The 16752-nt window shown below is 40.9% G+C and overlaps 1 protein-coding gene across 2 annotated transcripts in view; it reads left to right on the top strand.

Moving 5' to 3' along the window:
• CERS6 (ceramide synthase 6) overlaps positions 1-16752 on the top strand; it is a 219689-nt gene that overhangs the window by 101879 nt on the left and 101058 nt on the right. For both annotated transcript variants that reach the window (XM_019554084.1, XM_019554085.1), the window contains exon 4: positions 15366-15423. In XM_019554084.1, coding sequence (XP_019409629.1) covers positions 15366-15423 — 58 coding nt within the window. The remainder of the gene's footprint in view (positions 1-15365; positions 15424-16752) is intronic.

Here is a 16752-nt window from a genome sequence, read left to right as displayed (position 1 = left end):
TTCAAAATGATGTCAGGGGCGCTTTAACTAAAGCTCACTGAACAAGCTTTAGTTAAAGTGCCCTGCCACCATTTTGAAGCGCTGAACGCTGACTGCATATTATGCTGTGGATGCTTGAGTTAAAGCAGCTCTGAGAGCAGCTGTAATTAAAATGCCCCACCCCCACCCCAGAGCACTTGTAAAGCCACCCTGTATATGTGTTCCAAGTGCATTTCACTTGTTGCAAATTTCAGTTCTGTCTGCACCCAGAGCCAGTGTTGTTACTAAATGGCAAAAGGTTCAGTTTGTCTGCCTAAAATTACAAAAACGATGCAAGCAATATATTTACCTGCTTTTATAATGTATTTCTGTTGCAACCAAAAATATAAGGAAGAAAGAGTTGCTGAGGTTAAATCTGAAGACTGAATTCCTCATTTAGTTATGAACAAGTGGGATTTTACACCTTTTCTAAATGCAACTATTCATAAAAAGCTGTTGCTGTACCTTTTATTATGGGAGATACCAGCAAACGTCCAATACTTGCAATCCATTATAGCCTTTTTCTCTCCCCAGTGTCTCTGGAGCTAGGTACCGTCATTCTGCCTACAAGGAGATTGTAAACTTTGACACACCACTTCCAAACATATAGTCTTAGAAACAGTTCCCAGAAGTAACTGTACTCATGAGTTAGGGCCATTTCTTAACCTCATGCAGTGAAACTACTGTGCTTCCTCTCGGTATACAAACTTTTTCCTTTCAGTGGTAAAAGAAGCAGGATTTTGTTCGATTTGTAGCATTTATTGAGTAAATTAACATTCCATTCTTTCTTCTTTTCCACTACCTTCATCCCTGTCTGCATTGTTACATAGCCTTGTACTACATTTGATACTTTTTTATTGTCTTCATATATGGCCCTAAATCTGAAGGTCTCAGTTCCTATTGTAGCAAATGACACCTCTATGCTACAAAGTAGAATAGCCCTTCCAAACTCTAATATAGTTTTCCTTCTGTGTGACTGATTTATTAGCGTAGAAAGCTGCAGTAAAGTACTAAAATTATGTGTTTTGCATTCTCTTCACAGAAAGCTAAGATGAGTATTTTTCTCGTGATACTATCTATAGGCTAAATTGGCAGTTTATAATAATTTTTTCAGTTTTTTTTTTTTAATCTTTCTTGACTAAGATGAAGTTATAAACTGATTCAGCTGAGTATAATGTCTACTGAAAGCTGCGTTTGGACAACTGTCTATCAAAATGCTGTTACACAAGGATCTCCCGTCGTACCCACGTAGAAGTAAATTTTGACTGACAGAGCAGGTTGTGGTATATGGAGATGACGTCACAAGTATGTCCAGAATAACAAGGTGGCTGACAGTGGAAGATGTTAAGAAAATGTGTTGCTTGCCTATTCTAAATTCATATTGCTGGAAAAACTCACTGAACTGGCAGGCTAGAGGTTTGCTGTTGGAGATCCTTCTAATAATTCAGAATCATAGATTCTGGTGTTGTGATTATGCTCTTGTGGTTTCACTGATTCCACTTTCCTGGCATCATTAGAATTGTGTAGTAAATGGATGATTTGGGGGAAGAAGCAACCCCTTATTCAGAAACTGGATTTGGTGCGGAATCCTTCAAGGCAGTGGTTCCCAGACATTTTGAATCAATGAATCATTGTCAATAGTCAGCATTTCTCAGGAAATGTTACCAACTTTTTATTTGAAAATATTGTAAAGCCATTAGTAATCTAGTGCTATCCACAGACCACTTGCTGTGATCCTGAAAATCACCAGTGATCCACGAAGGGTACTAAACCCCTGGCCCGCAGGCCAGATCTAGTCCCCAGTACCCTGTCATCTAGCCCTATGTGCCCAATCAAGCCTGCAGGGCAGAGTGGGGTCTGACCCCAGTGGGTAGGGGCAGCCCAGGGACCAATCTTGGCGAGTGAGGGAACCAATGCCATGCAAGGCCCTATCCAGGCCTTATCCTCTGAACCAGCCCTGTGCCAGCCACAGGCCTGCCATCTGGCTTGCAGGAACAAAAGGCTGAGTGATGCTGGCATGGTTTGGGAACCTGTTTGGTGTCCTAATGGACCTATAACATTCAAGAAAATTTTACTCACTTAAAAATATACTTGGATTGGGCCATTTACAAATGACTGTAACGGGTATCAAACATATGGCCCATGGTTCCTTCAAGCCCACTGATAGTCTGGCAGGCTACTGGAAGTTGGGAGGCATAGCCTGCTGCAGAATTCAGGGTCCCTGCACCCTGATGGACAAAGCCAAGATCCTGCAAAAAGGATATTTTGATTTATATAGGGTCCATTCATCAAAACAGTCACTCATGCCCAATTGCTTAGATACTTTAAAACAAATGAGTGATGCTTGGCTGTTTGATGTTTCTTGATGGATTTGCTGGAGTTCTGGCCTGTTAATTTTATACTAGCATTACTGAAGCCTGTTACAAATTCCTTTTTACTGTTTCATTTGTCATTTACTTGAAATAGTGAGGACTTATGCATACTAAAAACTTGAGGCAGGCTGACTTTTGTTCTCATTACAGTAAGTATATATGGTAAAGGAAACTAAAAGTGCAATATGTATCCTGAGCATAATGTAGGTAGGACAGGAGTATCAGAAGATATGACCCATGGATATCTGGTCCCTGGTGCTGCCTCTGAGTTTCAGAGTTGACCTACAGGTGACACACCAGTGGTGTTCAGGGGATCAGCTCCACATGCAGAGTTTGGGACCTGCCCTGCTCCTGGAGTCCATTCTAGTTGCTCTGGGATCCATGTGGCATATGGTGCATGCCCCTGCCACTCTGGGACCTGCAGGTCCTGTTCTGGCCACTTTGGAATTTGTACTGCCCATTCCACCCAGAGTGGGTGCCACTGATGCTGGATCCAGCATGCGTGGGGGTAGGTTGGGGAGAGTGTGGTCCATGGCATCTTCTAAAGAGTCTTCTGTAATCAGTTCTAATGGGAAAAAGAGAGAGACCATTTTGTCTGGGTTACTGAAAGAGGCTCCTTGCTGGACCAGGTTAGTAACCAAAGGTTCTTAGTCCTTTTCCTTTCTAGGACGTGTTTATTTTTTGGGCACTGAGCATTGCAAAATGTGAAATCCTGTCACTCAAGAGATGAGTGCACAATAGTGGACTCTGGTTTCTTTTTTTGTTTTATGTACTTTTCCTAGGAGTTTTCTTAATGATAGTGTCTCTTTCTAGGGCAGTGGTTCTCAACTGTTTTTGGACTCAAAGCACCTTTCATTGGACTTGAGGCACCCTCTGTCACTTGTGAACTGAGTGGCACCCAATTTAAAAAACTAATGTATATATTGCAGTGCTAACCTCCCTACATAGGGGCTGGGAATCAGGTGTGGGGGATCATTCAGGCAGAGATAAGCCTGAGTTTGTTTATCTATTTAGCTTATCTGCTTATCTCCTCCCACCTCTCAGCACTCTTCAGAGAATTTGGCACCATCCCAGGATACCCTAGTATCCTGGCTGAAAGTGTCTGTTCTCACTGCATGAGAATTGGTCTTATTAATGGATCTCTAAGTCCTTACCAAAACTTTGCTTCATGTTGGCCTTGAAGCTTCCAGAAAGGAAAGAGCAGTTAACCGTGGAACTATCAGGGGCCACATAACCTAGCAAGAATTACAAAAATACCTATTGCACTATACATATTCTTGGTCTAGCTATACCAACTTACTTTATTATTTATAACACTGCATCACTACAGCATTTAGCACTGTATTTTTTCAGCACTACTAAATTTTGTTCTTAAGGCTTTCAGGGTTGCATGTTGAGCATGCAGATTTAGGACAGCACTGGTCTCAAGTGGCATTCTAACATTAAATATTAAATAACTACTTTAAACTGCAGCCAAGAGGAAAATCAGGAATCAGCTAAATCTTAAGCCATAAAATTTAATAGGAAGGCAATGAAGATTTCCCAATTTATACTACCTGCTACTTTGCACATTTTAACAGAGGGCAATCCTTTTGCAGTAGTATTTCTTTCTCAAATCATCTCATCTATGTTCCATACTGCAGGAAGCCATTTAATTTTGGCAAGAACAGGCCAACCCAGATAAGCAGAGCTGCTGTAGCTCTAGTGTGTGAGTGGAGTGCCTTGCTCTGTATCATTGCCCCTTGGAAGTAGCAGCCCCACATCTAACAAGGCAATCTGTGTTATTTAGGATTAGTATGGTTTTGTAAACTAAATAATAAATTATAAAAATTAATAAATATAACTTAGATCCCACTTTAAGTGAAAAGAGAATGGAATGCACTAATAATCACAATTCTCAGGCTTCATGACTTCTTAGTACTTTCACGAAAGCCGGGCTTCATCGTACCTTTTATAGCTTGTATTATGTTTTTAGTTTTGCCTCTGCACTGCTAGATTATTTGCATGCTAATGAAACATAATATTGCAAAACATGTCCATGGCTGTGTGCCAGGCACAAGTTAAAAACTGTTTAATAAGATCTACTTAGGGGTGTCACAGTTTCTTGTAGTGTGTGCTCTAGGCCCTTTCAAATATACAGGGAAGGCTATTAATGTCAAAAGCCTGAGTAAATATAATAGTAGGAATTCTGGAAGCAAAATATAGTGTTTAAAGTGGTGATTCTCAACCAGGGTACCGCACCATGAGTCATGAGACAAAACCAGAGATTCCAAAGAGGAATCGCTAGTGTCAAAAACATTTATAACCTGTTGTGGTTTTTCTAAGTTCTTTGCAACACAAGAATCGCTCTATTTTTTCCAGTCAAAAAACGTGAATGTTAAAAGCTGGCACTTTCCAAGTGGCTTTGAGTCTAACGAAGGGTTCCTTGAGTCTAAAGGGATTGAGAACCACTGCTTTTAAAGAGTTCCTTTGTTTGCATGTCCAAATTCATGATGTTCTTGAAGGTCACTTTTCACAGCAGTGGTAGTGATGATGTCTGAATTCTGGAAGCAAACTCCCAAGTTGTGAATGTGCTGCTCTCACATAAGTATATGCATAATAACCCGTGGATGTATGAATCTGTCCTAATGTTGTATTCAGTAGCAGTGACTAAAAACGGTGTTTACAACAGTCAGTGCCTGACTTAAGTGCTGCCTCCTGCTAAAACCTTTAGCTTTTTAACTTTGCAAAACCTTTTAGCTTTGCAAAAGTGACAAGTTCTTGCAGTCCTGGACCCAGTCACTAGAGGGTGAAAATCGCATGCACTAAGCAAATATATTACAGTAAATGCATATAAGAAGAAAATAGAGCACAGAGCCTATACACAACAATGTAGAAAATGAGACAAGAACAGGATACATAACATGCCCCTTCATGTCTGTACAGTAGCCATTTTATCTCCCTGCACTGTGTACACCTCCATGGTAATCTGTAATTCCAAGTCCTATTTTGACTATTATGTTTGAGGCTGTTTTAATGTTAAGTACTGAAATTCACCACTAATTTAAATTATATCAGTACAGAAGAAATGGGAGGGAGACAAAGAAGGGAAGGAAAAATTACTGATCCCCAGTTTCCAGTATCTCCCAGTCAGGGTAACAAGAATTTTACTGAGCAATCTCAGATAAGGTACAATATTTATGTGAATCCAAGATGACCTTGAATTTTTAAATGACACCCCTAATAATTAATTTCTATACATGAAAAATGTATAAATTTGTTATAATTTTCCATGTACAGAATCTAATTATTGGACGGTTGTCTTAAATTCCTCCCCCCCCCCCCAGCAGTAGAGGCACGGAGCCTGCCCCCTGCACCTAGCTCCACTGCCTGTCCACTCCCACTGCTTGCCCCCTGTGCCTTCCCACCCTCTCCACCCCTGCCCTGCAGCTTTGGTTCCCACTTCCCCTTCATGTTCCTGTCCCCTGCCTGCCCTGGCCCTGGCTCTGGCTTCGACATGCTCTAGCCCTGCTCCAGCCTGGTTCATGGAGCATGTGTTTGCTCTGGCCCCAGCCTCACCCAATACCATTGACAGTGGTGTGGCAGTTGTGGCCCTGACTCTGCTTCGTTGCTGGGCTGGGCCTGGAGTAAATGCATGATCCATGCCCCAGGCTGGAGTGGAGATGGAGCCTGCTGTAGCCAGAGCTCAAGAAAGTAGTGGTGGGGGGAGTGCATGTGGGAGGGGCAGCAACAGTGGGATGGGGGGAGATGGTAGAAGAAGTAGGGGAGGCGCACAAGATCAAGAGAGGCTTCAGGGAAAGGGGAGAGAGGTGATGAGGGCACAGGCAGCAGCTGTGCCTCTGGCCCCAACCCTGGCTCAGAGCTGCAGCTGGTGCCAGAGCCACAGCACCTGCTGGTCATTGTCCACCATACCCCCTACTGCCTCATACTCAAATCCAAGACAAGGATCCATTCTCCCCACTGGAAAAATAAGCCTAATATTATATGTGTGTTTAATGTAAATATGCTATATTTGATTTAGGCTAGTCTACATAAGGTCCCTTCCCAGGAGAGGTTTCCCACCACTAAACTAAACAGCAGACAATTTGTCAGGCTCTGCCAAGGGGCTGGATAGAATCTTTATGATTCTTTTGTTTCAGGAATCAATTTTTATTAATGAAGTAATTAAGAGTTTAATTTCAATTTTTGGAATGAAAGTTTAAGACCTCAATTGAGCCATGTCCTTGAGAACATGCCCAACTTTAAGCATATGTGTAATTGATTTTAGAATTTGGTCTTTATTTAGTGCTTTGGACCGGTGCAGGTTAACTTGCATAGGTTCTCTTTCCCCTTTTCTTGCTGCTCTGAATCCTTCTGGAACATCTTAAAATTTTATTAGCAGCTTGAAGTTGAAAGACTTGAGAGGTAAGGAAATCCGCTCTGTACTTTGAACCAAGAAAGCACTTGTCATGTTGAATGAGAGCAGTCAAATCTCTTAGTTCATTCCTGAGAAGTGCTCTAGAGTGCTCATTTAAAGATGCTGCTTCTATGCAAGTCTTCTGCTTTTGAGAAAAAGTTTGATGTTTATATGTGGAGAGACATTTTTTAGCTCTGCTGTCACCCCAGTACCTTGGTTTCACGTATGAAACACTAAATCATTTATTAACCAAGTTAGTTCATTCTGAGATCTCTCAAAAGTGATATGTTTATTGAATCTATTCAGGGCACCCACATTTTGCCCAGCGGAAGGACAAATTGTCATAATGTTTTGAGTCTCAAAGATCTGCCTAATTGTCATCAAATAAAGCAAATTGTTGCTGTCCTTTTCTTTTATTATTGAATGCAAACTGGTACATAGAGGTTTCCCAGCATGGGCTGCTCCCCCTGGAGGATTTCACAGTCAGATCAATCTGATCCCTCTGCTGGCAGCTACTTTTGTTTAAAAAAAAAAAAAAAAAAAAGAGGTAACTTGCACACTTGCCAAGTAAAACTCTAAAATCTGCAGTACATTAAAATGGTTGTCAGTCTTAATTAAATATATTTCCTTAGAATGAGTGGCAGTCTATTCAAGATCCTAGGTCTAGCAACAAATGAAGCTTATGGCAGGGATAATATAATAGGATAGAGAGCTCTGGTGGGTAGATTCAAGTGTTTGCAATCCCCATGTTAGGTGTGAGAACTCCTCTGTGCATTAAGTGTCTGGTAATCCCATGCTGCAGGCAATTGTGCTCATCTCTGTTAGGGGTCAGGAAGGATTTTTTTCCCTTTTGTGAATGCTTTGTTTGTGTTTGCCTTTCTTTAAAGCACTGCACATTTCCCACCTTGAGCTGTGGCCATTTTGTTTGGTGTATACTGATGTTCTTGCTTATACTTAGTAACCTCTCATATAGCTGGCTAGAAGGTCTTGCTCTTTTGCTCAGGGTTCTACTGCTGGCCAGATGGGGGATCAGGAAAGAATATTTACCCCAGGTTGGACCGCTGAGGACTGTGGGATTTTTGCCACCTTTTGAACATGAATCATGGTCCCATTCCTAGGACCCTCTGGGTTTATGTTAGTCAAAATATTTCTCTTCTATTTGCATAACAGAACATTGGCAGTCCTCTCCTTATACGCTGATTTTATCTGTAGAATTTTGTATGTTTTTTGTTTTGTTTTCATATGCATGTTTTGTGGCTCTTGTGTACGAATGGCCAATTTTAGGAGTCTTTGTTTAACTGGTGGCTTGCAAGTGTAGGGAACAGGACTCCACAGGCTGAGTGGACCTTTCTAATCCTGTGTTCTTAACTGTAACATGAAGTCTTTAGGAGCTTTATTATATAACCTTTAGGAGACATGGAGAAGGTTTCCGAGTCGATGTCAAAGAGTGCTTATATAGCCATACATATATCAGGCCTCCTCAGGGGGTCTGGAAATAACCATCCTATTAACCATGACAGCCATCTCAGGGCTTCCATCTGGGTCTGATAACCAGGGAAGCAAGGACCAGGGAACACAAGCTGGAAACATCTCCTGTTAGAAGTATAGGTGAACTAAATATTTTTGCATCACTCCCACATTATTCTGATTTGAAAAGCAAAGAGAGAGTGCCCTCAGCCACGCTGTGATCAACTCCCACAAGGCCAGAGCTGTTCACCCTGTTGTGAAAGGACAGCATTCACCTTTGCAACCGTTTACCTACCATGCCTCCCATACATATCTCTTCACTAGGGCTGCAGTAAGCCTTGTGCTGTCCCTGTCAAAGGGGCTTTCAACCTTTTTGGGTCAGCGTACCCCTGGCAGCTGGTCAAGAAGGCAAGAGTCCCCCACCAGCCAGATGAGTGGGCGGGGGGGAGGGTGCCCTTGCAGCCAATCAGTGACTAGGAGTAGTGCATCCACCAGGACGCAGTCCCCCCGCAGCTGATCACCGAGCATGCCAGTGGCACGACGGCGTGGCAGTGGCACTCACTGCCAAGTACCCCCTGAGGCCCTAAGAAGTACCCCTGAGGCAGCCCTGTGGGGGAGTGGGAAGGGAGAATTCTCCTCTGCTTCCTGAGGATGTCCAGGGCTAGGGGACACTGAGCCAGGGTGGGGGAAGCCCCCTGAGGTGGGGACTCCATGGTACTCCCAGACTGGACAGCATGGACAGGCACCCGGCCTAAGGGACTCCTTCCCCTGTCCCTCCTGTGGCAGTGGCTGAGGCGAGTAGCCGTGGGGGGAGGCGGAGGGGAGGGCTTCCCCTGGGCTGCCCTGGACTGGGGGACCTCAGGCTGGGGGGAGCCCCCTGAGGTAAGTGCTCCCTGGTAGCTCCACGCTGGGCTTCATTGGCCAGCACGCAGCCCAGAGGACAACTTCTCCCTCCCTCCTGTGGCAGTGGCTAAAGCTGTCAGTGGCTGGGAAGTGGGAAGGGAGGAATCCCCTTGGCTCCCTCAGGTTAGGGGACCCCAGGTGGGGTGAAGGAAGCCCCTTGAAGTGGGAGCTCCCTGGCGCCTGTGTCCCAGGTGACCTTGGGAACTCCTTCCCCCTCCCTCTTGTGGCACCAGCTGTGGGAGAGGGGGAAGCAGGGAATTCCCCCAGCCCAGCCTGTGGAGGGGATTTCCCTCCCACCATGTACTGTGTAGACCTGTGCTATGGGTGCCTGCAGCTCTGTGCCTCTGCCCCCCTGTCCCTACAGGTTGATGGGCACAGGCAGGAAGCAGGCTAGGGAACAGAGCATCAGGGTTGTCCCTCCTCTGCAAAGGAACTGCAAAGCATCCTGGGATGCTGGGGGACGTAAGTTGACTAGAAGCAGGAAGAGATCTGGGACAGAAGTTACATAAACCAATTTGACATAAATTGTCTAAGCTTGATAGTACATACCTCCAGGTTTACCTTAAACTGGTTTTTGCCATATTGAAAGCAATGTATGTGCACTGAACTTGTTCTATTAATGGTTTAAATGATTTTCTGATCACGTAAACTGGTTTATGTGTAACTTCTGTCCCCTAGTCTCGGGGTTAGACAGTGGCTGAGTGGGCGTCTTTTGAAACAGAATTTTGAACTTTGGTTACTGCTTAAGTCCTTCTTTGGGTCTGTCTCAAAATATTTTCTTAAATCAGGAACAGGTGTTTATATAGGCAACCATTGATCCTCTGCATCATAGTGTATGAATATGATGTCTTGTCATGCCTGATGAATCTGTTTATGGCTGACAAGCCCAGTTTGAGAGAGATACAGCTTATTACATGTTTCACAGATTTCCATGTTGTCTGGGTTGGAGTCCCAAATTTATAGCATGCTGCTTTCTTCTTTCTTGCTTTGCTTCCATCCTCTGGATCAAAGCTGCTTCATGCAGAGCTGCACCGAGTGGAAGGTGTTCTCTCCAGACTGGGCAAGATTCTGCATGCTCCTCCCAGCTTTCTGTATCAATGCTGAATGACTTATAATTTTTGCACACATCATAGTACTGCCATAGAAGGTGATCCAACTTTCTAGTAGAGCCATCTTGAATCTCACTGTACAAAATATTCTTGGGGACACAGTCTCCTCCAATTCTCCTGACATGGTAGATCCATCACAACCTCCTTTTCTTCATAGTGGTACATAAGTGTGCCAGCCCTGTGTACTCCAGTACCTGTTTGGTGTTCTGTCTTCCCATTTTATTTTCACGATTGTACACGGATATCTGTGGAAGCTGTTCAGTCTCCTTATATGTCTAACGTATGCAGTCCACATTTCTGAACTGTAAAGAAGGATTGACAGCACCCAAGTCTCATAGATTTGCAGTTTCACCTCAGCTGGTAGTTGCTGTTATTTTATGTACTTTTTTTGTAATGGTCTAAAATTCTTAGCTGCTTTTCCAATTCTGTTGGTCAGTTCAGTCTGAAGGTCAAGATCCCCAATTTTCAGATTAAAAAAGTAACCCAAAATCTACTTTGTGATTAAAATAAAACACCACTAATATGAAGATTATATATATTAGTGGTGTTTCATTTTAGTCGCAGGAAAAATGTGGATTTTGGGGTACTTTTTTAATCTGAAAATTGGGGATTTTTTTAACCGAAGAAAACTAGAATCTCTGCTAATAGCAAAGCCTGTTCTCGCCTTTCTCCTGGCTTCCCATGCCAGAATATGGTATTATAATTCTCTTGGATAGAACCTGTATCTGAGAGCCGAGTTTCTGATAATGCAGCAATAGTCTAACCAATTCATAGTTTAGTAGGGCCATTTTCCATAAATCAGTCAGAATCGAACCCAGGGGACAGAGTCCAAACACTTTATCATTTTGGCCAGTCTAGATCACACCAAGACCTTCAGTCTGTCTGGATAGGCAAGGTATATGGAAGAGTGGAGGCTACCTTAAACCTGACATCCCATCTGTAGACCATTAAGAAGTGAGTGTTTACATATAAAATAGACTATTTAAGTTAAAGTCAGTCTGTATAAGTTCTAAAGGAATAATAAATGATAAATGGATGCTATAAGTGAAATGAGCATTATATATTTATATGTGGTTTTATTAAAGATTGTAAGCCATGGTTAAATATCCTGATCTATAATAAATCAAAAACTGACCATTTATTAAAACATCTACTATTTATTTTACCATTTATAAACCATAAATAGAATCTTAACTGGAAAGCTGCAGCTTTCCTTCTCTATTTGGCACCAAAACATGATTGTAAGTAACAACATAAGCAGGCCCATCTGTGATTGCTTTTTGGTCCTCTTGTAAAACTGAAGAAAACATACAATTGGCCTTTGTCAAATGACTGGCAAAATGTTTTTGATGCACCCACTCACAACCTAGAGCCAGTTCCAAAGTCGTGTCAGAACCATAAACCTGCAACTGAAAAATGTGATTGGGAGACAAAATATACAATGAACTGCAAAGGGTTCAGCCAAATATTTGTTATGAATCAAGCCCTAACAATATAGTTAATTTATGCAAAAAGTCATCCATCTCCAACAGTATCTTCCTTGAATATTGCTGATGCATGTCAAGGGCTGTTTTAAGGAACTTTTGCTGGTGTAGCTGCAGCCATATTAGGAGCACTTTGTCAGAAGTGGCTGTGCTTATACCCGTAAAACACTCCTTGTGTAGACATGGCTTCAGGTTATCTTCCTTCCAGTGAGAAGGTGGGAAACCGTGCACTGAATTCGGTGACAATTCAGTTTATTCCCGAGGGAGCACATCTGTTTGTAACCTCAAGGCTGGTAGTAATTCCACAACTGAATTACTGATAGTCTGCAGATATAGACAGCATCTCTTCCAGTCTTAAGACTGAAGGAAACATTTGCTGTATGCATCTTTCTTTAGACTGTAACGATTCAGAAATACCACTTGCCCTTGAAACAGTCAGAGCTGTTGATTTAATTTAATGGTAAATTTATAGGACTCAGTATACTTTAGTCATATTTAACAAACATCTTGTTATATTTTGCATTTTTTTAGATTTAATAAGACATGCATAAATTAAATACTAACCAGTTATTAAGTTAATTCTAAGTAGCAGTTAACTTCACAAGATAAAGTGAATTGGTTATTTAAATTGCTAAGCTAGATCATTCATTTGTTACATAGGTAATATCTATTGTATCCAACATCCATTTAATAACCCCAGTGCATATAAGATTGGAATTAAATTCATATATCTACCATGATCTTGGCTCTAGATACTTTACTGTTAATTAAAACAATATGCCTGTGTAGAACTGGGCTGAGGTGGCATGGAAGAGACCATAAACCTAATGTAGGGGCTTAAGGTTTTACTCTCTCTGTTTAAATTGGACAAAATTTTCCTTTGAAGCAATCAAGAAAGGAAGTTACCAGACATGGATTTAATGAAAGACTTTTGCAGGTATTCAGTGCACAAGTAAAATATAATTGCTATTATTAAAGCTTAAGCCCATAACTTATTGCAAAAGGTATGGGGTGAAGACCATATGCTTTTTAATGTCTTACCCACCCCAAGGTTGAGTAGCATTTTGTGAATGGTATTCATCATGAATTCTGTTATTTTTCCCCCTATGGCCCCTGGCAGATGTTACTATAATGGCATGATTGGAGTCTAAGGAATTTTATGCCTCATCCCAAAAATCGCATGTCTTGCCATGTCTCCTCTGAAGACTCTGAATTGAAATGTCCCATAGTTTAACAATTTAAGTCACTGAAAACTTTAAATGTTTATGAACTCTTCAGTAGACTTTAACCTTTTTGCACTATTGTGACTTCTATCCCCTAATTGCAAATGTCCAAAGCAATGTTTTGAACTTTACCTTGAAAATGTCAGAAACACTGACAGCAAAAGATAATCGTCATCATTCATGCTGTGCATGAGGAAAGGGGGGAAATGCAGCAGAAGGGTCTCATAGTAATACTATTCACTGAGTACAATGAGATAAATGATTTATTACCTTATGAAATATTTTTTCTGTTGGCACAGCCTTACAAATTCTACCAAAAGAATAGCATGACTTTTGCTTTTATTCATTAGGATCTGGCTGATAAGGAAATTTTTACTCAGATAATACTCCTTCAGACAATTGTCATGATGATTATCTGCTCACACCTTGACTTCAAGATTTCTACTAGCAAAGCTAACTTTCTCTGTGTGCCAGCTTCTTTCAGTAATTCCTGGGGAATCTGACATCAGGAAAGACAAATGCTGTTCTGAGAGTTCTTGAAGAGTCCAACATTTATGTAGTACCAATTGAGTAATTTCACCTCTGCAGTATTCTGAGTCTTATGGGACATGAAGAAATTGTTTTTGTGCAGCTAAAGCAGTCTTATTTACTGGCATTTTACACTCTTTCTCCATAATTTGTATTGTATTGTATTGACTTAGGCTAGATTTGACTCTACCTTTTAGGGACGTGGAAGTTTCACTTTTAGATAGATGCCTTAACTTCCCCTTAAATAGGAATATGTTTACAGATGAGAAGATACTTCACTAATATATACTAACATGTTTCAGTGACCACTGACTGTAACCAAATAATGTTTTTTGGTATTTGCTACTTTTTGGTCACTCAAACATTTTAGTAGAAATGTTTAAGCACTGGAATATCACCTAACTTTTTCCTCTAATATCTGCTGGTATTTCTTAATAGTGTTATAAACAGTGTCACTAGTATTTATTTTCAATATGTCTAACCTTCAAAAGCACCACTACTTTTTTTTCAAGAAGTCATGTTGTATTAGGCCTTGACTTTCACTTTTTTTCACTTCCTAGCATATCTCCTTTTCTCGCAAGGTGTGGCTTGTTTTCTCAATTGTCCATTCCATAATTGGATCCATTTGGCTCTGCTGTTCAGTTGAGTCCAGTTTTTATTTCTTGGAGTCTGGTCCAGGTTGATTTACCTTGACTTCTGTGTGCAAGTCAGAGTGGATCTGCCTTACCAGCATGCTGCTGGGCTTTCTTTTGCATATCTGGCTGTAGTGTGCACTCTACTGCCTTTTCCTGCAGACCTCTTAAAAGACCACTTATCTCTTTATAGTTAATAAGAAGTAGAGAAATATCAGAATTATTCTCTACTGAAGAACCTCTGCATTCTTTAAACACCAACAGCAGGATTTTGGTGAGCTAACTACATGCAGATTTACAGATCAGCTCATTCACAGGTTTTTTTCTTGAGACCCTCTGCAACAAACTAATTTCCCTACCCCAGGATCCAGTATATAGAGGCCATGATAGCATGTCAGTCTCACTTGGTTACTGCCAGGCATAGTTTTATATTCTATGCTCCAATTAATTTCTTGCTTTAATTGTTAATCAAGCTATGTTTTCCCATTAATATTAGAAGATGTTTTTATTTTTTCTCAGTTGCTCAATTTTTCCTGTCAACTAAGCTAACTTTTTATTTTGGGTGCTAACTTTTAAAATGAAAACTAAAAGTTCTTAGAACATAAGGAAATCAATCAAAACGTGGTGCTCATACAGTTGCTTTATACCCACAGGGGCACAGACAGATGCATAAACTTTTGTAGTGCACCGGCAGTCAAGACACATGCCAACTAGCCTGGTATAACTGTTTCTTCTGTCAGTTCCTGTTCCATACTAAATTATACTAAACAACAACCATTTTCTCCTGTAAGAAATTATTGTAATTTGGGTTTTCTTACTGTGGAACAGGAACAGAGACAAATTATTAGTGGCATGTTCAACTGCATTGGGTGTCTTCAATCCCTTTTCAAAGTGGTATAACTATCCAAGCACAGGAGGCCAAAACTTACAATTGTAAAAGCAAAACTTTCTGGAGATTCATCCCAAAGACTTGGAAAGAGTGACAAGGATTCAGGAAAGCCTGTAGCAATGTGCTTAACTTGAAATTAAGTGCTTGCCTCAGTTTATTTCAGTAAAATATAAGCATGTATTTAAGTGCTTTGCTGAATCAGGGGCCTCATAATTTAATCTACAGAAAGAGAAAACTGATAGTATTTGTTTTGGTTGGCCAATGCACACTGTTCTGACAGTATAATGGGGGATCAAATGTTGTAAACCTAATAATATAGAATTAATCCATTTTACCTTTTGCAGGTGGAAATTTACATTTTACCTTTATATATTTACCTATGGAGTACGGTTCCTGAAAAAGGTAGGAACTCCCATTATTCTATCATGCTTTTAGAACTGATTACAAGTCTATTTAAAGTCATAAAATGTATAATTATGCTTTAAAAATACTCAATCACTAATAAGAAAAATGTGGTTTTGTTATTCAGATATATGCCATGATTAGCCACTTATTATTGGCTCTTAAGGCTGCTACTTAAGCAAAACACCTAACCTCCTCTATCCCTCAAACAACAACAAACAAAACACCTTTGGAAGATTATTTTGATGGTGAAATTGTTGGTGTAACAACACGCCTGGCTTACTCTAATATTTATCACATTTAGGTGATTATAGTAAGCTGTTAAAAGTACTTGCCAAGATATTTATATTTAATGTTAAATTACATTTACTATATTTATATGACTACAAGACAAGGTGTTTTTTTTTCCTCTGCAGTCAGCGTGGGGAGCAAAAGCTCCTTGTCTTACATTCACATACAAAAAAAACCTGATTACATAGTGCATTGTCTATCATTAAACTACTGCCAAAAAATCATGTGCTCAGGAATGTACTCAGATCATGTGCTCAGAAACAAACTGTAAAGTTGATTATAGTCATGCTCAGTATTGGTGGCATCTAAAATACATAGCTCTTATTGGGCAAACATTCTGATGGGAACCTACCACAAGAATAGGTTACTGCAGCCCATCTGAATAAGATATATGGTAGTGCCCATTGTGCACAGTCCCCCTCAGCACCAACTCTTCTTCCAGTCATGGTGAACCACTGCTTTGATTACATTTAGACTTCCTCTTCACTCCCACAGCTGAGCTGCACCTTTAACATATTGTGAAACAGGCTTAATTCAGAGTGATTTAAACAATTGTTTTTGCTTGCTGTTTGAACCAGCAAACAGAAAACTTTGATTTAAATAATCAGTATTAATCTTGTTATTAAACAGGTTCGTTTTTATTAAACAAACTTTATTTATTTAACAAATTAAGTATTTGGTGTAGTTAGTAATCTGATGGATAGTTTCTAGTAGAGGTGCACCGATACATTGGTTCATATCGTATCAGCACTGATTAAAAGGAAAATTGACATTATTGGCAATTGGTTTTTTTGACTGATGTGGCCAATAATGTTGCGGATAAATGCTGTGTGCAGATGCACAGCTGCAGCCTGCTCACGGCCAGGACTGCAGCCTGGCAGCTTAAAGATCAGCGTGCAGCTGGTAAGTCTGTTGGGGAGGGAAGGAGCATGGTGGGGAGCCAGATTGAGGTCCCCCTTGGTGAGGGAGGGAGTGGGGCAGGGGCAGGTGCTGCACAACTGGACTACCAGTGTGCAGGGGCTGCCTGCTCAGGTCTGG

This window comes from Crocodylus porosus, unplaced genomic scaffold (genome assembly GCF_001723895.1).
Source record: "Crocodylus porosus isolate Cpor-Errol unplaced genomic scaffold, CroPor_comp1, whole genome shotgun sequence".
Lineage (NCBI taxonomy): Eukaryota > Metazoa > Chordata > Crocodylia > Crocodylidae > Crocodylus > Crocodylus porosus.
The sequence above is the reverse complement of the archived record's forward strand: the minus strand, read 5'-3'. Positions and strand labels throughout refer to the sequence as shown.